The sequence below is a fragment of the Ursus americanus genome, chromosome 20, assembly GCF_024610735.1.
Source record: "Ursus americanus isolate L20-20 chromosome 20, mUrsAme1.1.p, whole genome shotgun sequence".
NCBI classification, from domain to species: Eukaryota; Metazoa; Chordata; class Mammalia; order Carnivora; family Ursidae; genus Ursus; species Ursus americanus.
This window is the reverse complement of record NC_142146.1, coordinates 9718841-9743784: the sequence shown is the minus strand read 5'-3', so window position 1 is coordinate 9743784 and position 24944 is coordinate 9718841. Positions and strand designations below refer to the sequence as shown.

The window sequence follows — 24944 nt, the reverse complement described above, 5'->3', positions numbered from 1 at the left end:
GAAGAAGACTGTGGTCAGTGTCTGGAGTCAGGCACTGGCAAAATCAAGAACCCCAGGGGATAACAGGTCAATATGGAAGTTGAGAAAGCCAGGATCCAGGCTGCTGGGTTCAAATCCCAGCTTCATTACTTACTAATTATGGAGCCTTGAGCACCTTATTAATGTCTCTGGGCTGATTAATCTCCTCCTCTATAAAACTTGGATAATATATATGTGTCTCAAAGGGTTGTTGTGCAAATTAAATACATCTAAAGTTCAGTGTCTGGCACATAGTAAGCAATCAATAAATGATGACTATTTTCTATTAAGATGAATGAGAGAGATGATAATGGAGCACACCTGGGGGAATTAGGTTCTGGCCTGAACCAGGGTTTTGCTCAATACAGATTCTCATTGGAAGCTGTTGCCTCTGACCTTTGATCTTGCCCCGCCCTGGGTGTGAAGTTTGGAGAAGCACAGAGGAGCAAGCCAGCCATTTACATGGGGGAGGAGGCAACAACAGCAGGAATCACCCATCCCTGAGGGAAGGAACTCCAAGGTCTGTCAGCCTCGGAGGGGGACACCAGGCAGTATCAGTTCATTGAGATTTACCAGGAAAAGAGGGCTGAAGAGTAGAGCTTGCATGGGTGTCAGAGTTTCAGATCCTCGAAATATCAGCTGTAGGACTTTGGGGTGAGTCTTTGAGCCTAATTTTTTCTCATCTAAAATAAGATAGTATTTAAAGAGCTACATTATGACTAAATAAGATAATATATTATCTTATGAAATACCTAATAGGTCATAGCTCAATAAATCTTTAACACATGTCAGTGAAAGGGAGGAAATTGTGTCTATATGGTCTGTGATGATGGGTAAGTGGCTGGGCCAGACATGGGAACAATTCAGTTTATTCCAAAAACCACACTTGGAAGGATTACTAGTTGTGAGTAAACAACAATGTCCACCATGTGCTCAGTTGGCTCTGGTATATAAATACATTTAAGACTCTGTGAACAAGTGTATGTTCCATCCAGTAGGCCAGCCTCAGAAACTTCTATTTCCTCAGCAGTATCCACTTGTTCCCAGGGCTGCTCTTGGCCATGGTCTGGGACACCTTGCTCCTCCCTGCTCCAGATGTCTCCCCATGGCTCCATCATAATCTCCACTGCCCCCTGTTTTGTGGCTCCCAGTTCACAGACAGAAGTTATGGGTGGTGTCTGTGTTTGCATTCTCTTTAGTATGGAGCTTTCAACAGCTCCACTCTTGTGCTGCATCCTCCTTGGAATCTTCCTAATGCCTGAGTTCTTGGGTACAATGAACATCTATTGCAGACTTTTCAAAGAAACTCTAATTCCATGGAAGTGGATTATCTCCTCCTTTGCTCCTATATGCCTCCTACACACTACCCATGCCGAATCACCTGGAGGTCCTTAATGCCCCTGCAAACACAATATAACCTCAGCTTGGAATGGCCGGTCCCTGGAAAGGATACGGATGGAGCAGATGGACCTTTGTTTCATTTACAGGTGGAGAAATCTACTCTAAGTCCAACAGATGAATTGCTGTCTACTCTTTCAATGTTAGACTCAATTCCCCCATCAACTCTTTCCTGTATCTTCACAACAGCCTCCTAGATGTTTCTCCTGCTAGTCTCTCCCTACTCGAAGCTCTCCTCACAGCCTCCAGAACGATGTAACTTGCTAAAGAGTTCTTAATGATAGAGAGTGTCTCAAACACTGGGTCAGGAAGTGTGGCTTCCAGTGTAGTTTCTCTGAGAGACTCGTGGGAACTCACTTACCCTCTCTGGGAGGTAAATTAGGCCTGTTGGACTATATGGACTCTAATGCCTGTACTTGTTCTAGGTCTGTGATTCTAAGGAGTTATTTTAGAACCTCTGCTGCCTTATGGACTCAGATGATGCCTATGTATGGGGACATTTCTGATTCTAAAACTTTACTCATTCTTATAAGAAATGGTAGGATCCATTCTGTGTAACACTAATGTTAGTGAAGAATTAATTCAAGCAAAATTCTTTCTGGGATATAGGAGAACAGAGAGAGTTTGGCCCACAATGAGAGAGATGATCAATCTGATCCACTTGTGTCTTGGGATGGGGGCATGGAGGACCATGGATATTAGAATTTAGCCAGAGGAACAAAGCTAGAAACAGATGGCCCAGGTCCTCAGTGTCAAGTAGAAGCCACTGGCCAGGACCTAGAGGGAACACTGTATTGGGCTACATAAAGGTCGATAGTAATGGCAAGAACCAGGAAGAAGCAGGGCATCATCAGAGACTATGTAATAAAAATCCATTCAGTATGAATAAGGAAGAAAAGCAAGAGAAGTAGGAGAGTGAGGGTAGGAGTGAGTGAACTTGTAAGTGGAACATTATTTGGACTATGGACTCACCAGCCTATGACTACAGAAAGGAGACAACATTTATATTTCTGTTCCAAAGACAACTCCAGTCCCCACCTTGTTAAGGTAATACCCTTAATTTTTCTGAGTGTTCACAGCAGGGCTGACAACCCAGCCTTCCTCACCAATTACCATTAAAGCCAGCCAGTCTTCCCTTCAAGCTGGTGTTCACCATCTGCAAAGGTCCCTGTTTTTCCTGCTTACCAAAGGCCTAGAGATGGAGCCTTCTGGATTTACGTACATCCAGGCAGCAGGTGTTCAGTGGTGTCCAAAACAGTATCCCTCAAATAGCCACAAATTCTGTGATTTAAAGAGCCAGTAAAGAAGGGACGTTCACATGTTGACAGCCTCCTTTTATTTCCTGTCTCCAGGGGTCCCACCTAAGATGGCAGGAACAAGGACAGTTTGGTTATAACAGTAGGCTCTCTCCATTACTACAAATCCTGTTTGACTTATAATCCTCACAGTGAACCCTAGAGCAGAGAAGATTAAGCAGGACAAACTTGCCAATCCCAAGTAATTGATGCTGACCATGGGTAGTGCTCATAGGGTTGAAGCCCCCTTTCTTGGATTTATGTGTTATACAAGGCCAAAACCTTCTTTTCTTTGTTCCTCCCTAAGTCCCATTGAGTTTCCACCAAGTACCTCCATCATGCCTCCACCAGACTGTCCCACAGCGCTGCTGACTTCTGCCCCAAACACACCTCCACCTCCACCAAGTGGCTTGACCTCCTACTTGCATATTTTGGGCACTGTGCTGCCCTTTGTTGATGATAAATCCGTTGTTATTTGGTTTTATTCCAATTTTGCATAAACCACAGTATATGTCTAAGATACGAATTTTGCAAAAAATATGATGTTATCATAGGCAACAACTGGTGCTAAAATGACCTTTTCTTCACTTGATTTATCATACCTTTAATTCTTACAGACATCAACTGGCATTATATTGACCCATTTCCCATATTATTTTGGTGTTTTGGTTGTTTTTAACACAAACATCTTTTTCCTCATATATTTGTGACCAAACTTACTCCTTATCATTCTATTTTCTGTTCCTTCATTTATTTCTTTTGCTTCTTTAACTTTAATTATTTTTAAGGCTTTATTTATTTAAGTAATCTCTACACCCAGTGTAGAGCTCAAACTCACAACCCCAAGATCAAGAGTCATATGATCCTCCAGCTGAGCCAGCCAGGCACCCCTGATTCTTTAATTTTAAAATCTCCTTAGAATATCCATTAAAATTTACATTTTTATGGCATATTTTCCCTTTATTTTATCATTTTCCTTTTATTTTTTAAATATCTCTGATATTTTTTTCACCAACATGCTTTTTTGTTTGCTTGAGATTGCCCACTTAAAATTTTTTGTTCATCAGTGTCGGTTTAACATTTTTCTGACATCTGTAGGATTTTCTCCCCTTGAGGTAAGGCCTAGTAAAGTCTACTGCAGATAGAGAAGCTGGGTCTGATTGGCCATCTGAGGTACACAGCCACATGGTAATAAAAGCAATAAAGAGATAGGATGCAGAGCCCCTGCCTATGCAAAGTGAATCATTGTTGGATAAGTGGCCATAGCAACATGACATAATTTGCAATAGTGCACATGTGCTGGCTAGTTGATAAAACTCAGTGCAGCTTTTGGGGGGATGCCTCTATCTATGGTGCAACCACTGCTGGCCATACTTAGGTAAGATAAGAGAAACAACTCTTTAAGGTCATCCCTGGAATAACCAGAAATCCTGGTTCTCTCCAATCCACTGGCATCCTTGGAAAATCACATAAATCACATTTCACAGAGATTTTTGGAGTAGTGATAATGTCCTGTGATACCCCTTCTGACTGTCCTACTACAAATCCTTCTCTTTGTAGAGAAAAACAGCATCTGGTATTTTCAAACTGTTGGTTATAAACTTAAGTGTAGGTCTCACAAAGTTTGTATTAATCAATACACAGCATTTTAAGTAAAAAATTTCAGAGACCAGGTATATTTTTCAGGCAAATCTGTTTTATCTTCTTTTTTACACCATTATGGACTTACAGATCTCTGATAACCTAAGGAAAATTGCTTTCTTTCAACATCCAGGATCTACAAACTAATCCTGATTTTTTCCCCTGCCCAGAAATATGAAATCAAATATCCTCCAAGGGCATTTGTCTTTTTCACTAGAGAATAGTTTTAGAAGCCACAGGCAGTAGTTCTACAAATAAGCTTGTTCCACATTCTGACTGGAATTTGGCAGGATGATAGCAAAAATGTCCAACAGCATGAATCACCGTAGGGATAGAACAGATAAAGCATCCTCTAAAAAATGTTCAGAATTCTTATTGATATTTCCAATTCACCTCTATTTTAATAAGTTCTTCTTGCCTTACTCTGCAGAAGAGTTTATTTATCCATTTCAATTTTTCAACAATCCATTTTCCCTGTTTCCATTAATATTAATTAAAAAAAAACATAACGCTCTGTATTATCATACCAAACCATTGGTCTAAATATCAGTGTTGCCTCCCCCAAGTTCAGAAGGCTCATATCTTTTCTTCTGTCTTGACTTTCAGCTCAGCCATTCCGAAACTGGCTCCGCGGTGTGCAGTTCCCATCAATTCTTTGGTCAGCACTGCCTTCACACCAATCTGCAAGGGAAGAAGCCCTAGCCTTTGTCTAGGGGAACACCAAAGAAACTAGAGTTCAGAGCACTCAGTGTGATACACTGATACTTTGTTTGCATAATAAAAGATAATAAGCTATGGACAATACACAAATACCTCTTAAAATTTAAAAAAAATCCACTGTCATTTATCTCCATTTGAGCTCCCAATTTGATTTGATTTGATTTTTCCTTTATATTTGTTCTTTCACTAGGGCTTTGTATATCTAAGGAGCAGAATTTTTAGAAAAAAACTGCATTTCATGCCCATGGGTACAAGTGGGTACAGTGACTTACAAGAACCAGCTGCATTCATTCACCCCCAATTCAGCACTCAGTGACATCAAGCCCACAGCATGCAATCAGCCATAGTGGAAGAGTTTACACCATGGAACTTGGCAAATACTATAAATTAGGGCTTTCCACCCAAAGAGCTGGCTGTTAAGCATTTAACAGGACAACTCTGGGTTCAGCTTTGGGACAACTCAGTTTTCCCCAAACCAGTCAAAATGTCAGAACATAAAATCAATTAACGTACAGAATTATCAGAGTTAATATGCCAAACATTATAGTCAAGGATCCCCACTTGAGAAGTTTACATAGAATAGCATTTGGAGCTTTATGTAATTTTTGCAATATTCACGGCATAGTGCTTCCCAGGACCAACTCTAAGAAGACAAAATAATAATAATAATAATAATAATAATAATAATAATAATAATAATAATAATAATACAATTGGAGTATAGCACATTTTAGTTATAATATCCATTTAGTTATCCACCAGTTTCAAGTAATTTCCAGATATTTTTGATCCATCCCCAGGGGTTTTATTTCCACAACAGACAAACACAGAGAATTCAGTAATTTCTAGTTATTAACATTTCTGTGGTAATATCCAATTTTTTATGTGAATTAATATACACCATGCTCTTTCCTTCTTGATTTTGCACTTTGTAATAACTGTACCTTCTGGGTGATGTGGAAGATAGAGCCAAGGAAGCTCTCAGTATGAGGCCTGGCTTTACCAAAATCTGAAATGGGCTAAAGGAATTTTAAGTTTCCTTATTGGGTCTGAGTGGGGCTGGCCCACTAATTTGTTTTTTCTAGTGGTCTGTCATGGTGCCCCTGGTGTCATTCCCAAGAATGTAATGACCTCACATATCTCATGGTTAAAAAGTGTTCATAGTAGAGGTTCTCATTTTGTTGTTCTCTTAGCACCTGAGTTTAGGCAGGAGAAACATTTCTACCTGAGGGCTCTGTGTAGTTCAATTCCCCTGCCTTTTTATTGCCACTTGCCCAGAGAAGTGGCCTCCCCAAGTGAGGAAGCCAAATGCTCTGACTCCTCCTTCCAGCTGCCTCAGGAGTACTTGGCCTGATTTTGCTTTGCAGAGGAATGGCCTTCTGAGATGGATCTTACCTGAGTCTAACGTTTTTCCTCCCTACTCTCTGGTTTCCCTCTTCCCCCAGCCCTACACCTTGAGCAGACTTCCTCTGGCATTGCCCCATATTCCCACTTGCCTTTTAAACTTGGCTGGGTCTGGCTGTGCTCACTCAAGGACACAGAGCCACAGACTTGTTGGAGCTTCAGGCATCTGCCTGTGCTTGGCTACCCAAACCCCAGCACAAGACTGCTTCGGATGCCCTCGCTCTCCTGTACTCTGAGTTTCCCTCTAATAATACTGCCCATTTTACATCCCTCCACATTCTACAACATTCCATTATCTTCTACTGTGCTTTCCTACCTATTACTACAGGAAGGTTGGGAGGGATGGTGTATTCTAACTCTACACCTTTGTCCACATGTCAAAAACCTGCTGAAGCCACAACCCAGGTCCAAAATGAGCAAGTGCTCTGTTTTCTTGAGACTTGTAACCTTGGAGAGACCCTAGGCTGATCATTAGTCTCCCACTTATCCCGCCAAACTCATGTGTGTCTGGCTAATATTGTTGATCGTTTCTATATAGCTTTTAATTTCTGTTGTTTCTTCAAACCAGGAATAATTTCAAATCTTCCTTTTGACTTCCAGGGGGATAGATATTTCTTGGATAAGCTTTCATTTTGTTGTCATTTTTAAATTCTATTCCATTATAGAGAGCATTTGAGATGTCATGGTTTCTGCTTATTGGGCAATTATAGTACTGTAGGTCATTAAAATGTACACATAGGGCATCAAATTGCATTTACCATCTCCTATTTGCTTTTTATATTCCTCATTTGTCTTACAAATTTGTCTACCTGGTGTAGGTATATATGATTTATTTGTTTTAACTGCTGTTAAAGATTTTATTTATGAATATACCATTGTTGATTTACTCATTCTATTTGTGGATATTTTTATTAATTCTTTCTCTTTCTCTTTCTTTTTTTCCAATGGCAAACAATTCTTCACTGAATAGATGTATGTGCGCCTCTTTTTCCTATGAACTTAAGTTTTCTCCAGGATCAGTACCTAAATTATAATTGCTTGATCATAAGTTATATAATATCCTGTTTTGCTAACCTCTCCAGGTTGCACCCCAGAAGAGTTATAATAGTTTCTAAATTTTTATCAGGGGTTTATCAGAATTTTCCCCAAATCTTTGCCAACACTTGATAATTTTTTTATTTTTGCCATTATGATGGTTTACAACCATATCTTTTTGTGTGTGCATCTCTGAAGAAAGATATATATCTTCAGATTGAAGAAACTTGAGTCCTAAGAAAATAAATAAAAATAAGTCTATACTTAGTGACATCACAGTGAAAATTCAGAAAATGAAAGACAAAAAGAAAAATCTTAATCCAAGGGAAAATAACAGTTTACTTACAATGGAAGGACAAGTAAACTGACAACATATTTCTCATTGGCAGTGACAGAGGTCAGAAGACAATAGGGTTGTATCTTCACAAGGCTGTTGGGGGAAGAAAAACCTGTCACATTAGAACTCTATGTTATTCTCCCAGGGCTTGTATCTGCACATCCTGAATTGGCCTCCCCCACCTTCTTCAGAAACAGATACCTCCCCTTGACCAAAAGGCTGGGTAGGTGTCTGAAGCTGGGCAAATCTTACAGCCTCATGCCATCTGGTCACATGACTGGTTCAAAGACTAGGTATATAAACAAAGAAAGAAAGAGCTCTCTCTCCATGCATCTTCTTCCTTTTGGTCTGTTCCATCTAAGAGTACTGAGAGGAAGTTTTTGAGGGAGAGAGAGAGAGGCGATTTAAAAGGTTCTAGTCAGAGTTCATTTTTTAACTGACTGGAGGTAAAGGAGTAGTAGACTGCAGGTAAGATGTATGGACAGGAAAAATGTAGCCCGACCTCTTTGAGAGATGGGAGAAAGAGGCAACCAAAAAACAGCACCAGGTGAAAGCACTGACCATCAGTGGATGAACTTTAATAGGCCCCACCTACCAACAATTAACCCAGGAAACAGAGCATCTCAATGTGTGCATACTCCCTCCACAAGCACAGAAACTGTAAATTTGATATCCTTGTATTGTACATCTATGTTCTTTTTATTCAAACTAAAGACAACATAGTCCATTTAAATCACAAAATTTTAGATCTGGAAATTTTCTTAAAGGCACCCTTTCTTTGTATAGATGGGTGAATCAAAAACCACAGATTAAGGTGCTTAGAGTAACATAGCGGTGTAGTGACAGACATAGAGACAGAATTTGGATCTCCTAACCCCCAAGTCACTTCTTCTCCTAGTCACACCACCTCTGCACCCATATGGACTAAATTTTTGAAATGGCTTTCCTAATGTGCCTGGTATAATTCTCTGTCTGTACTAGGCATGTTCTAAATGCTGGCTATTCACTATGTCCTTCTTTTCTTTTCCCATGTCTCTCCATTTTTCCTCTGCTAGAAAGCTCTTGGGTTTAATGTTAAAGCTGATGTCCTACAACCCTGCCATTAAGCTGAAGACCCCACCCCTGTGTATGAGGGGGGTTAGCCCATACCATCATTAATAGCCAAATGGAGTGGGAAAAGGTATCTTGGAGCAGATAGTACACTGATTTGGGAAAACCAAATGTGACCCAGGAATTTGGTGTGGACTCTGCTCCAACTCCTCCTTAAATTCATGCTCGACATGTTAAGGCATTCCGAAAAGAAAAAAATCCTACTAAAAAAAAAGTGAAGCCTTCAAGAGGCACTGGAGCAGAGACTACCTCCACTTAATACTTAGATTTTGCCATCAAGTCTGCTTTATTCTCTTTTCAAAGTCTTTCTCTTCATATGCCTTATTCCTTTGGAGTTTCTTTCCTGCCTCCTCTGTCCTGAACTCCTCTTCCTTTGTCCAGAGCAATTTGCCTTCACCCAGGGGATTGTAAACACCACTTGGCAAGGCAAAGTTAAGTTAGCCAAATATCTCATGTTTCTCAAGGCTGCCCCACCTCAGGGAGCTCAGTTTGTTCAGTCAGGGGTATGGATAGTGCATGCAAGGTTCTCTGCCCAGAGTATGGGACTAACACATTCTTTTCTCAGTCCAGTGTGACTCCAAGTATTGTCCTGTATCAATAAACAGACCACCTAGACTTTATTTGATCACGATACTTAGGTTCCTGAAGTTCTATATGACTAAAAACAGGTAAGCTGACCTCTGTCAACTAGTGCTCTTTATAATATTCCTTCTGAAAGTTTATTTCCATGTAAGTGTGCTGATTAGACTCAAAAATTTTATCATTTTTGGTCTGCGTGACAGCCCTGAGAAGGGAAGCGTGGCTTAAATGACTTGCCCAAAGTCATACAGCTAGTGAGAAACAAAGCCATGTCCCAGCTCAGTTTTTGTTATGCACATAAATGCTCTTTCCAGAATCCAGTGTTCTTGCCATTTTCCTGAAACTTTCTTTGAGCCACTACTTTGAACACCAACAATTGGAAAACTTACTAATTTACTATATTTGCTCCAACATGAATGTATTGAAATTTTGCAAAATAGCCAAGATATAGATAACAAGATAAGGAACATCAAGAAATTGAGTATAAAATAGAGCAAGCACTCACCAACACAAGGTATGTTCAATGCACCTGTGAGCCCTGGCTTCCAGGCCGGTATGGGTAGAGGAAATGGTAGCATATCTTGGGTGCACTCCATTATCCTCTTGAATAGTTGTGTGAGCTTGGTCTCTAAAGCTCCAATGATTGGAAATTTCACTCTGAGACTTTACTTAATACTCGATAAATCTCTAAGTGATTTTTTTTCTCCAATATATTTTCATTATTTATTCAATCAACAAATATCAACCCTATTGGCCAGGGACACTCGTGATGAGCACACTTATCCCTGGACTCAAGTGCAGACACTTTTCTCTTGATCTCTTAGATACAAGGACAAAAGTGCTTAGTGCTCCTGGGTCCCAAGGAAGGAGGGCTCCTAAAAAACACGGATGAAGAACAAAGTTCAGGTAGCCCCCTAAGAATTTTAAGTGGGTACTCAGATTTTAAAACAAAATGAGTTCTATATCTAGGAAGAAAACAACACACACAAGCCTGATTTTTTCCCCTGTATAAATAATGTCCTGGGATAAAGGCACCTCGGTGGCTCAGTCAGTTAAGCATCTACCTTTGGCTCAGGTCGTGATCCCACAGTCCTGGGATCAAGCCCCAAGTCAGGCTCCCTGCTCAGTGGGGAGTCTGCTTCTCCTTGTCCCTCTGCCTCTCCCCCAGCTTGTGCTCTCTTTCTCCCACTCTCTAAAATAGATAGATGATGATGATGATGATGATGATGATGATGATGATAAATAGATAGATAGATGATAGGTAAAAGATGATGATGATAGATGATAGATAGATAGATAGATGATAGATAGATAGATAGATAGATAGATAGATAGATAGATAGATAGATAGATAAAAATAACAAATAATGTCCTGGGATAAACAGGTTGATGGCATAATGCAACCTTTATGAGAAAGTCACTATACAACATTGTTCTAAATCAGTTATATCCCAGAGAGGGTTAAAAATGTTCAGAACACAGAGCTGCCTTGAGAAGCAGCTATATGAAGATTTTCTGGGTGATATATGTAGACTAATGCTTTTCCATTTTCACAGCAACTTGAATTTTGCAAGTCAGAAGAGAGAGGAAATTGGAATGGCATGCCAACCAAATCTCCTTCTGTATGGCTAAGAGGCATCATTAGGTTTACTTACCTTCCACCTGCATATGATTTTGAACAAGGGGAAGACAAGGAGTGGAAGGGAAAGAAACCACCTCCCCCAGGGCACATGAAGCAGCAGAAGAAAAGAAGCCACAAAAAGGAAAGACTCTCTCTCCCTCCCCTCTGCTACCCACATACACATTTGGTGCCAAATGCTCCCAGATCTTCCTTTGGACTACACAAATTCTCTTATTAGAACTCTAAGAGTTCACTGAAGTGAAACTTACAGCAGAAGAAAGAGGGGGGTATCACATGAGAACCTAAGTTCAAGTATTTGACTAAGGACTTTCAGAGACATGAGACAATGCAAGTATAAGCAAATTAAAACTGTAGGTGAAAGCAAGTTAAGGAGGTAGAAACAGCCGTGACATAGCCATCCTAACTGAGATGAGCACATTTGCAAGGCATGGTGGCAGCTTAGCACCAAGCCATATGAGAAGGAGAGAAAAACTGGAATTGGAGGGAACTGGAGCCAGAATGAACTTGGCTTTGGGTCACCACCCCATCTGGATCATTCTTGGTCACCTGACAGTGGGGATCTGCATAACTCAAAGTGCTGCTGGTTTGGGCAGAATCTCAGCAGCTGGGAGCAAGATCTGGGGAGGACAGTGTGAAACCCAGAGCAATAAAAATGTATGAAGGCTTTTGGTAGCTCTGCTAGAAATCTAAAAACCAAGTTCTTTTATGAATTTAAGTTGTAGGAAAACATGAGTGAGAAAGAGATGCAGGATGGAAGAAAGACAAGAGCTGGAGGACAGGAAGTTGTAGCCATTGGAGGGGGTGGAATGGAGAGAAGGCTGTGGTCTCCTCCTGCCCCTGTCTGTCCCTGCCCTCCCAGCTCTACCTACTGAGATCAGCAAGAAAATCAGGGGAGATCCCAAGTCTCAGAAAATAGCTGTGGCTTAGGAAAATAATGGAGTCGAAGTTCTGAATAAATGTGCTCTGCAGCTGAAACCACTTGTTCTTCATCTTTGCATCAGAGGAGAAAAATCATAGGGAAGGAAATTAACAGGATCATTTTAAAAATAAGAGTTAGTTGGCAGATTACCACAGTAAGAAGATAAAGAGTCAGGGAAATCAGATGGTACCAAAATCCACATTGACAAGAGTTGAAGAAAACAGACACCATTTATATTCCAAGCCAAATAATGAGGTGTCAACAAGGCATCAGCTGGAAGACAAAAGTTGGAAAATAATTTTTTTTTAACTGCTTGTAGCCAAAGCACTAGTTGAAAATTAAAGACAAAATCTTGCAGCTGGCAGTAGAGATCCATAATGATCTCCATCAGCAGAAAACTAAGATTCTGTTAAAGGGTCTGACTCAGAAGGCTTATAAGCCACAGAGAAAGAACAGAGGCTGTCAGCTGCAGAAGGGGGTGTTCACAGGGAATTCAAGAAATGGGGAGTGAACATAGTGAAAACAGATTGTGTAGAAATCTATTGGATTACCATGTGAGGGTAAAGAAAGCCTAAGATACCAGACTTTTTCTTTTTGATGCATTAAGATTTATTCCTGGATGTTGCCTTCCTGAGACAGAAATTGCAAATAGCAAACCCAGAGTGTGGTGTACTTCAGAGATTTCAGACATAAAACCAAATCCAGGAAGATCACTAAACAACTCCTACCAATAAGAGGTCTGGGAAGCCAGGCTGGTTCCCATGGGACACTACCTATGAGTACTGGGGCAGTCTACTCCCCACTGTGCTATTCACTTTTTTCCTGCTATGGAGGAAGCATGCCTGGAAGCAAATTAGCTGTGAATGGGCTGCCACCCAGGTAGGGCAACCTGTGAGGTGTCAGGAAAAACTTTACCCCTGATCTTTGTGCACACATAATTTAATTGATGAAAAGTTGCCAGAATGTCTACTGAGTCTTGCACCCACTGAATGGGTAGTCTGTCATTCTACCCAACCCTCTACGATGGTGGGCACAATAGGAATATCTCCATTTCAGCATTAATCAGATTTGCCTAGAGGTCAACGGGGAGCTGTGCGTGGACCATCACCTGTGCCAAAGGACCATTTCCAGTATGTGATAATATATCTGGCCCTAATACAGGCCCTAATGTGGCTTCATTAACAAAGACTGAGCCCAAAATCTCTTACTTTCTGCAGTGAGGGCTGGTTTGGGTAATGCTGATGCAAATAACTTCCTATCTTTATCAGGAATATCTGTCATTAACTCAACAGATGAAAGACTTCCAACTGCCATCACCACCTACTCAAATATGGACCCAGACACTCCCAACCTTTCCTCTTTGTGAGCTTATACCTCCTAACTAAAGGAAATCTTGGAAACCTAGACCCTCTTGCTGTAAAAGTACCTTCATTCTAGGCCTAATTACTTGAAATTATCTGCCTTTCTCTCTACAAAGTATTTATAGCCTTGGATTCTAGAGAGGAGCGCACCATCTCTCCAGATACCACCACTGGGCCGCACAGGCTTCCAGCCTCAGGTTACGAATGGACTTTTGGGACAGTGCATGTGCTTCAAAATCCAATACAAATATTATTTTGGTACTTAAATTTAACACTTTTTTAGAACTGAGTTCTATTGTTCTGAGATCTTTTTGAACCAAATGACTCAAATCTGATAGATATTTGATTTGCTATGAAAACCACCACTTACGCTATAGCCTCCCATTTTTTCCACTTTCTGCAAGCCTATTTTATGTATTAATGTATTATTAATGTAGCTTATTTAGTTAATATAGCTTATGCAACAGAAATGGATTTTTAGTACCATGTTGAATATAATACTTTTATATAAATTTGTTTAAAAATAAAGTATACAATGGAATATTACTCAGCCATCAAAAAGAACGATTTCTCAACATTTGCTGCAACATGGACGGGACTGGAGGAGATAATGCTAAATGAAATAAGTCAAGCAGAGAAAGACAATTATCATACGGTTTCACTCATTTAAGGAACATAAGAAGTAGGAAGATCGGTAGGAGAGGAAAGTGAAGAAGAAAGGGGGGTAAACAGAAGGGGAAATGAACCATGAGAGACTATGGACTCTGGGAAACAAACTGAGGGCTTCAGAGGGGAGGGGGGTGGGGGAATGGGATAGGCTGGTGATGGGTATTAAGGAGGGCATGTATTGGATGGTGCACTGGGTGTTATACACAAGTAATGAATCATGGAACTTTACATCAAAAACTAGGGATGTACTGTATGGTGACTAACATAATATAATAAAAAATATTATTATAAAAAATAAAGTATAGGTATAATTATCAGGACTGTTTGCTAATCTATGTACTTTTGCTCATCCATACTTTGGATAAACCTAGTCAGTTGATCATAAGTCAAAACACTCAACTTGGTGGTGGGTGACTTCTTGCCTAGGGGGAAATAAGTTGTCACTGAAACACCAGTTAAGTAAACCCAAACCTATGATGTAATGCCAAATAGTACACTCGTTGATTCAATAAATCATTTAGAAAATCACTAGTATAAGTATTGTACCAGTATTTGCTCTCAGTCATGACAGTGGAGATTGTCAGACTCTTTTATCTCAGTGGAACCCTTCATCTATATAAAATTAGAAGTCAGCATAGACCCTAAAGGCTGTCTTAGTTAATGTGGAGCTGCAGCTTGGAGGCTTGTTGGCTCCATCTCCCTCTCATCTTATGGTATGGTACCTCAAGTGCCCCAGGGCTCCACCAATCTCAGTTTGGAAACTTCTAGGTTGCAGCATGATAGCAAAAAGGCCAAAGTCATGTTTTTAGTGGTCATGGCAGCCATGGCCAACCTCTCCCATTTACAAACCCAAAACACCATGTAGTATAGAATGGATGTATACTTGATATTTAATGGAAAGAAGTTATTTTTATCACTATACTTAACCAACACTCCTGTAAGTGTGTACTTATGTTACAAACAAGAGTGAGTATGTAAAATCTCTCCAAGTTATAATTGTACACTCTACTGTTGGGTTAACAGAATCATCTTTGTCCATTAAGAACACTTCATTTTGTTTAAGCAGAGATAATAAGTACCTGTTAATGGTGTTATTAGTGGGTTTGAGACATGTGCTATGGAGTCAGTCCAGAAGCCCTCTCAAGACCTGGAAGGCCTGAGTTTCCACATCTCTCTGGTGTTGGAACAGAGTCCAGATGGACATTGAACAAATTACTGTCTCGGAGCACAGTCCCATCTCACTGTGATTTGTCAGAATTTTTGCAGTTTCCCATAGTGAAATCTTCCTTGTAATTCTTTATTCCTTGAGAAGATTAGACTCTGCCTTTCTTTCTCTGATTCTTTCATCTTCCATCTGAGACCATATGGGACTTAAGTTTAGCTCTGGGATTTATATCTAAATATGAAATTGTAGGCAACCACTTAGTGGCAAAATGTTGCCTTGAACTGTTAGTTAATTAATTAAATTCCTCTGGAGAAAGGTTTTTTTTTTTTAAAGAAGATTTCAAAGATCTGAAATGATTTTTTTATAATCCTCTCCACTGTCCTTATATCTCTGACCCCCAACACCACCAATTACCCCATCATGAACAGGTCACTTCACCTCCAACATCAAGAGAAAACCAAAGCCACAAGCTACTGCCACTGACCCTGCAAACCCATCAAAATCTACACCCTCCTTTCTTCCTTCCCCCTTTTCCACTGAAAAGGAACCCCTACTCCATGCCTGATCCCCTCACTTGTGCCTCAGATTCCCCCTCCCACTTCCTCCATTCTTGACTCCCTCAACATCTCCTCCTCCTTTTCACACCCACTCTGCTGCTTCCTTTCCAGCAACCTTCACCATGCTCAAGCATCTCCTGAGTTCACAGAACACCCCAGCTACTGGACTATCTTCTGCTTCCCTTCATGGTCAAATTCCTGTTCCTCACCTCCCATTTACTCCAAGAGTATATGTCCCTAAAATGTCACCAATAGTTCCTTATTGCTAAATACAATAGATACCTTTGACTTCTCAAGAGTACCTAAACTTTTGAAAAATTATTCCTATTTAAAAAACAACAAGCAAACATCTATTCAGTCAACAAGTGTTTATTGAGTTCTTCCTAATGTTGGAAACTGAAGATGTAGCAGGAAACAGGTGTTGGTGATCATCGAGGTTACATTAAAAGCAGAAGGAGAGCCAAGCAATAAACAAGTAAATAAGTGAACAAGATAGTTCCCAAGGGTTATAAGTGCTGTGAAGACAAACACAACTAACAAATCTAAAGTGGTGGAATAGAGAGTAACTATGGAAACCACAGTGAGTTTCCAAGGGAAACATCTCTGAGATGATATTTGAGCTGAAGTCACCAGTGCAAAGATCTTGGACAAGAGCATCACAGGCAGAGTGAATAGCAAGAACAGAGCCCTGAATGAGCACAAGCACTGAGTAGCTATGACAACGTATTGTTTATACATACAAAAGGAGAGAGCAGAAAGAAGACAGGAAAGTGTTGTCTTGCTGAATAAGGAAAGGGCTTCTGAATCACGAATGGGGTAGATGAAACCTGGAAGGGCAATAAGCTTTGTATCCTCAGGTCTCTAGCTCCCCTCCACTGTCCTCCTAAGTAGAAAAGTGTTGGAGGGGTTGAGGAGGAGTGGGACTTGAATGTACTGCCTTTATTTCTCACCCTTTGGTCCCAACTTTAAAGCCAACAAACAAATCAGCCAAGCTTGGGCTTACAACAAGCTGAGATAGTTTCTGGCGTGGACTCTGCTAGAGCTTCAAGAGAGATGAGCCCACTCCAACCCCTCTCCTTCCATCCCCCAACTCTGAGATGAGTAGGAAAGGTGGTCCAAGAGGAGTTCCTGCAAGGCTGCTGCTGGGCAAACAGTGGAACCCTAAGTCAAGGTCAGCCCCCTGAATCGAGTCTATTGGTGTGTGGTCTTCACATGTGATCAGTTTCAGCGGTCAGAGTCCTCTGTGGGGGAATGGAATTGAGTGAGACTTGGAGGAGCTTTCCAGGATTTGTACCTGGGAAAGAAAATGAGAGCCCAAAACTATTCCCCCAAAGCCAAGTTCCCCAACACATACACAAACACACACACCAATCCACAGGAAGGCAAGATGATCTGAGAGTCCTCCATTTAACCCAGGGGCAACCCCCCACCAAATGTGTGTGTGTATGTGTGTGTAGGGATGTGGTCTAACCAGGGCAGAGTCAGGGGATTAGTTCCTATTCCCCTGACTGAGAGCCCATACTTAAGGTTAAAGTTCTTCCCAAGAGTCTGGGGCTATGGATAGTGAAAGCAAATAAGAGATGAGGTCAACTCCTAACCTTACTCCATTATAATTGGGTTCAGACCTGCACATATAATGGGTTAACCTCCTACACAAGGAGGGAAGTCTTGGACTGCTTATCTACCCTAACTTGCCTCTTCCCCACCCTCATCCTCCCCTTAATTCTCCTTTCCCCAAGGCCGTACAAGGCCAAGTTCCTTTCCTAGTTTGCTTGATCCCACTATAGTCTGTGGAGGCACCAACCAAGGACAACATAGAGGGACCAGGACTCAGCTCCTTTCAGGAATTTGGGGCAGTATGGTCTGGAAATAGCAACTCTCTGAGTACCCCTTCTGGTCCTATGAAGGGCCCTGGAGCCACCTGCCTGTGTCCTGAGGTGGGAGCATGGGAGAGCAGCATCTCTGCCTCACAGATGGGCCCTCTCAGCAGCCTTGTCTCCAGGAGCCTTCAGGAGAAGGGCAGGGGGTAAGGCACTGAGTAAGCCTAGATAACTTGCCCAAGGTTACAACTAATTGAAGCAATTAATTCTGGAGTTGGAACTGTCCAGATGGGTTGGATACGGCTCAAAGCAGCGCCTTAGAATATTTTCTCTCACCCAGGCAGAGACCAGAAGAAGACATTCACAAATCCCTGTGTGAGGTTGGAGACAGGGGCTTGGGGAGTGGGAGGGAGCTACTTCTTCATGACTTTACTCTCAGCTCTGACACAGCACATTGGCTGCATCTAACATTTGGATTTAGACAACTCCTACCCTCCTTGGGAATTTCTTTGCATGTCTGGTTCATCTGCTAGCCTAATATCTTACTCAAAAGAACTTGGATCTTCCCCAGAGCCAACTGTGCCTCTGACTATGTGCTAGTATAGGGAACTGATTAAGGATGTCAAATGGAAACCAAATGGCACAAGGAAAGAGAGGAACCAGACAGAGGATTGGTTACAAAGAAAAGGTCAAGGATCAAATATCAAACTAGGCAACAGGATGCTAAGGACAGAGGGGAACAGAGATTGGAGGACAACACAAGGGCTGGCACCTGACCATTCTGATTCAAAGACCCTGGAGGTCTGTGCATGTTCTGGGAAAGAAAGGACTGCAGCTGAGACCAAAGAAGCCATGCACTGAGCTCTGGAGACTAAGGGGCACTGCTGGGACCCACCAACTGGAGTATGACGCACAGAGATGCCCCCTCTCACCTCCAGGCAGGCTGCCCGGCAGCCCCTGCACCGAAGGAACTGTGGGCATTGGTAGTTGCCACATCAGCAGGTGTCTGCCCCTGCATCATGTTTGAAGCTGGATAACTTGCCCAAGGGCACGTGAGTCAAGAAGCAGTGAGTCCAGGTCCTGAGGTGGTCCATTCGCTTGAAACTCCTCCCTCACTTTTTCCGTGGGGTGGGCTTGGTCTTCCTTTTCAATCTGGTTTACAAAGAGAAACAAAAATCCACAGCATTTCTAAGTGATGAACACTCTTTCTGTGCTCAGTTAACATTATTGTGAATTTGTAGACTACCTTCAGGGTTATTATTTTTCTGGGAAATCTAGCCTTAGAATTCCTTTTCTGAACTTCCCAATTCTGGTAGTATCTGGCCAAAATAATACGATAACTTTTTCCTGGCCTAAGCCCAGGAAAGATATCCTTTTGAAGTTCATCTATTTTTACGTATAAAAATTATTGTTTTTCTGTTTAATCACTGCAGATTATTTTAAGACACAGAAAAACACAAAGGAAATAAAAATACCACCCCACTCCTTAAAAAGAAAAAGGTAGTTTTACTGCCTATAGACATGAAGATATGATGTACACATACATACATTTAGGGTATTTGAAATCACATTATAAAATTGTGACCATATTGATGTGTTCCTATTTCGATGGGAACAGGCTGTGTTCAGGAGATAAACAACACCCAGTAAAAACATAAATATGTGGCCCCAGACAACAATTGCTTGCAAGCTTGCTCTCCATTGGAGGGATTGCATTATATTAACCACAATTTATTTAGACAGCAGAACTCTATGTGACCACCTTGGAAATAAGGCCATGTCAAATAGTTTCAGAACATCATCAAAGTTCTTAATTTAAAAAACAAACAAGAAAAAAACACCAAGATACATGCATTAGGAATGCGCCATACTCTTAACACTGAAAACTAAACTTATGAGAAACACAGCTTTTCCTGTAATTTGGGGGGGGGGTGTTTAAAATTGAAATAAGATTCATATTCAGGTGTTAGCAATACCATTTTCCAAAACTCCAAATTATATATCAAGCTAACAGGGCTGGATACCAAGAAAAATAAAGAAGAAATACTTTTTTGAAGCTTATAGAATGAATTGTAGCCTGATAAGTTTGGACACATCCCCAGAAATTTGAGAAGAGAATCTTCTTACATTTTCTGGATTGCTTCCATGAACTCAGACATGACAGATTGCTCATAATAGAACCCCCCATAAATCATGCTAGATATGAAACCCTGGGTGCTGGCATTGACACAGAAGCCCACAGATCCCAGCCACTACCCTTTGCAGGTAGGACTGCAATCAGCCACTGTGGCATCTTAGATGGTGTGAACACCTTATTATCTAATTAGCCCTCCACTGGCAATGGCAGCCACATGGGTGTCACTAGGGGTGGCCAAATTGTGCAGCAATAGCCCATGACCTCAATTCAACCAGAGGAAAGCAACTGAGTTGGGAAGGATCTGCTAGTGGTCAGAATTAAATGACACAATGTATCTATCAAATAACAATTCTAATAACATCCACTTAACTAACAGTATAAGATGATGAACTATGCACTTTACATTAATAACTGATGAGGAAGATAATATCCTCATTTTACAAATGGGACAAATATAGCTTTAAAAGAACAACTTTGACAGACAGCAGAGCCCAGACTCAAACCTGATATCAGAGTCTTTGCCCTTCCCACTGTGCCAGAATGACAGGTAAGTTGTATTTATAGGTCTTATTCAGTCAATAACATCTGCCAAGCCCTGAGTCAGGCCCTGGGGATATTAGTGTAAGAGTCCCAGGTCCTGACTCATGAACACTCCAGCAAGGGAGATGCACATTATTGTGTCTGAAATGTAGTAGCAGAAGTACCAGACAAGACCAGGGGAGAGGTGGCCATCTGAGAGCAGGAAGTATGAAGACTCTTAAGTCAAAGGGCTATGCCAAGTCTCCTTAGCAATGACAATATGATGATTCTGCAGACACAGGAGAGAAGGAGTTCTATGCCTACATGAAATACTCTGTACATCATCGCCAATGACCAACCCAAACAGGAAAATAACAGGTCATTATTACACGAAAGTCAAACCATATATAAAATGCCCTAGTCATCTTATTGTAGCACAGCTTTGAGGGATGAAAATTATAAAGACTGTCCACATAGCAGACCATCTAATTTGGGCTTTAACCTCCTTTAATGTTCCAGAAAGCCAATTTTGCAAGGACTTAATCTTGTTAAGATATTTCTCTAAGAAGAAAATGTTCTAAGTGAAGTAGTAGTTTAAACCATACAAAAACTAGGCATGCATATTGAAAAAGAAAAAAAAAAGCAGAAAAAAAATTCACAGACAACATGATTGTCAATGTAGAAAATCCCAGAGTCTGTCCTAGAAGAAAGCTAGATGGAGTTTGACAAGATCACAAGATACATGATCAATAGACAAAAATCAATTATATTTTATATATTGGCAGCAAACAATTGAAAATTGAAATTTTAAAAAGTACTATTTTAATAGTACCTGAAAGTATGAAGTGGTCTATTATAAAGCAAACAAAATATGTACAAAATCTATAGGCTGAAAATGCAAAACAAATAAAAAGGCCTAAATGAATGGACAGATATACCATGTTCATGGATTCAATATTGCTACAGTTCTCATCAAGTTGATTTATAAACTAAACAACCCCATTCAATTCTATCAGAATATATTGTATAAATTGACACAATGACCCTAAATTTTGTATGGAAAAGTAGAGGAACTAGAATAGTCACAATCAATTTCAAAAATAAAGAACAATGTTGGACTATTCACACTTAATTGATTTCAATACTTACTATAAGGCTATAGCAATAAAGATGGTAAAGGAAAGATACATAAATTAACAGAACAGAATAGAAAGTCCAGAAATAAACACATATACTTAGTCAATCAATTTTTGACAAAGTTGCAAAAGTAATTCAGTGGAGAATCTTCTCAACAAAAGGTGTTGGAACAACTGAATATCCACATGAAAAAAAAAATGAACCTCAATCCATACTTCACACTATTTATAAAATATTAATTCAAAATGGACAATAATGTAAATATAAACCTAAAGCTTTAGATTTCTAGAAGAAAACAGGAGAAAATCTTTGTGACCTTGAGATAGGCAAAGAATTCTTACATAAAATACAAAAAGCATGATCTTTAAAGGAAAAAATCGATAAATTGAACTTCATCAAAATTTAAAACTTTGGTTCTTCAAAAGACACTGTTAAGAAAATGAGAAAGCAAGTGAAGCAAGCCCAAGACTGGGAGAAAATATTTGCAAAATATATATTTGGTAAATATATTAAATTTGTTATATTTGATTATACATTTAAAATATATCCAGATATATTTTTAAACTCCCAAAACACAATAATAAGAAAAAAATAACAACCCACTTTCTAAAATGGGCAAAAGATTGAGCACACACTTGACTAAAAGATTGAGCACACACTCATCTTTGGTGGATGATGTATAAGTTCATTTAAAGATGCTCAACATCATTAGTCATTAAGAAAATACAAAATAAAAACTACAATGAGATAGCACTACACATTTATTGGAATGGATAAAATTTTAAAAGCTGACAAAATGCAGAGTATCCCACATTGCTAATGGGAGTACAAAATATAGTATAACTACTCTCTAAAACAATTTAGAAGTTTCTTACACGTTTAAACATATACCTACCATATGGCCCAGCAATACCAGTTTTAATTATTTACTCAAGAAAGAAGAAAATTTACACTCACATGAATGTTTACAGCAGCTTTATTCATAATCACCAAAAACTGGAAACAATCTAAATACCCTTCAACTGGTTAATGGAAAACTATGATAGGTACATGCATATAATGGAATACTACTCAGCAATAAAATTGAAAATACTGCTGATTCATGCAACAACATGGTTCAATCTCAAATGCATTATGCTGAGTTAAAGAAGCCAGACTCAAGAGGGTACATACTATACAATTCCATGTATATAACATTTTAGACTTCTAAGACAGAACTATAGGGACAGAAAACAGATTGGTGGTTGTCAGGGGCTTGGGGATTGAATGCAAAGAGGAAGTATGAGGGAAATTTGGTGGGGGGAGGAGATGATGAAAATACCCAACGTCTCAATTGTGATGATGGTTACATGATTGTATATAACTGTATGCCAGAAAGGTCAAATGCTGCTGCATGCAAATTATATCTCAATAAACCTGATATATGTAGGGTATGTGTGTGTGGGGGTGTATTACATATATATGCATGACACTTTCGGGGTCCATGGCTTTCTCCTTTATCTGAATGCATGTAACTGAACTATGACTGCCCAAAAGTTAATAGTGCTAGGTGATATGATGAACACAATCCTGCTTATACCCAACTACTACTGCCCTGATGTGTGTTATTTTCCCCTTGGACTCAGCTGCCTGGAAACAGACATGGAGGAGATGGCTGGATTCACCCAAAGTTAGAGTTTTCCCAAAGATATGAGACAGATATTCAGAGGGTAGGGGGCTATAGGGTGTTTTTGAAAGAGGTTAAAATGTTGAGCCATGGCTTCTAATTTAGAGAGGGAGGAAAGTGAAGAAAGGAGTTTGAATAGACATTTTTTCAGAGAAGACAGACAGATGGCCAACAGGCACATGAAAAGATGTTCAACATCACTAATCATCAGAAAAATGCAGATCATCAGAAAAATGCAAATCAAAAACACATGAGATATCATCAACACCTATTAGAATGGCTATTACCAAAAAGACTGGAAATAACAGGTGTTGGTAAAGATGTGGAGAACAGGCAACCCTTGTGCACTGTTGGTAGGAATATAAATTGGTGCAACCATTATGGAAAAGAGCGTGGAGGTTCCTCAAAAAACTTAAAATAAAACAACTGTATGATCCAGCAATTTCATTTCTGATTATTTAGCCAAAGAAAATGAAAACACTAACTCAAAGAGATATATGCACCTCACTGTTCATTGCAGCATTATTTACAATAGCCAAGATATGGAAACAACTTAAGTGTCATTGATGAATGAATGGATAAGAAATTGTGGTTTATATATACAATGGAATATCATTCAGCCATAAAAAAGAATGAGATCCTGTCATTTGCAACAACATGGATATACCTTAAGGGCATTACACTAAGGAAAATAAGCCAGACAGAGAAAGAAAAATACCAAGCTCATAGATAAAGACAACAGGTTGATGGTTGCCAAAGGTGGAGGGTGGGGAGTTGGGGGGGGGGATGAGTGAACTGTGTTTTTTTTAGTATAAATAAATTGAATAATATATAATACAATACAATACTATACAATATAATAAATATAAAAATCAAACTGCCAGGTGGAAAAAAAGGAGTCTAATGAATGGAGAAAGAAAAACAAGGGTCAGGGCTCTAGAGGTGCCTAGTGAAGTTTAAGAACAATTGCTGTGGGGACATTTGACAAAGCAAGCTGAAGAAAAGCAGACTTGATGTGGAGTTGAATGATTCCACTGGCGATTGTGGAGATGATCATTGTTTCCCTCCCTGGAGAATAAACTCCATAAGAACAAAAGATTTAGCTGCAGCTCCATGAATCAGAGCTCAGCTAGTCCTCAGTACTTGCCACAGCCTGGTCTCTGGTACGCAAAACCTATCTTAACCTTCTCAACCCCCCAGCTTTCTCATCCTTGGGTAGAACTTGCCTTCATCGTAATGACCATTAATGGGTCTCTCTCTCCTTTGCAAAACTGAATGACTTTTCCTGCTCCCGTCAAAGGCCAGTCCTCCCACACATACTGTGAAGGGGCTTTACTCTAACAACAATCCCCATTCCCCCCCTTTTGTTTTTAGTCTCACTCTCATGTCCATATGCCTTCCCATTGGCTCTTAGTGTACTCTAAGTTATAGTTTAAAAAAAATTCTAGAAGTAAAATTAGCAGTCATTTGTTCAGGGGATGTTTGAAAGTTAAAATAGTGCTTAGGTTTTCAACATGCGTGAAGGGAGGGACAGTAACATTACTTGCTGAGATAAGAGGAAAAGCAAGTCTTCATGGAAAAGAAGTCAAGTGGAAAGAGTTGGGTTTGGCAACATCCAAGTTGATCTGCTGGACAGACAGGCCCATATGTGAGTTTAATGTCAGGACTGGAGCAAGGTTTGAAAGTCATCAGTGTGCTAGTCAAGACAGAAGGAGAAATCGCCCAAGCAGCAGGCTCAGGATAGAATCCCAGGGGATGCCAAGGTTTAGCAATTAGCAGAAAAGGAAGGATTCACAATAGAGACAGAAGGAAAGT

General features: G+C 40.1%; 1 protein-coding gene and 1 long non-coding RNA gene across 2 annotated transcripts in view; both read right to left on the bottom strand.

Moving 5' to 3' along the window:
* Positions 1-4387: 4387 nt before the first annotated feature.
* LOC148108366 (uncharacterized) lies at positions 4388-18691 on the bottom strand. Its single transcript, XR_015727833.1, has 3 exons — positions 18603-18691; positions 7858-7941; positions 4388-7745 (listed from the first exon to the last, which is right to left on the bottom strand). It is a non-coding gene; the product is annotated as an uncharacterized LOC148108366 (long non-coding RNA).
* MOBP (myelin associated oligodendrocyte basic protein) overlaps positions 18680-24944 on the bottom strand; it is a 37679-nt gene continuing 31414 nt past the window's right edge. Inside the window, exon 5 of the mRNA XM_087870112.1 lies at positions 18680-18822. Coding sequence (XP_087726238.1) covers position 18822 — 1 coding nt within the window. The 3' untranslated portion in view covers positions 18680-18821. The remainder of the gene's footprint in view (positions 18823-24944) is intronic.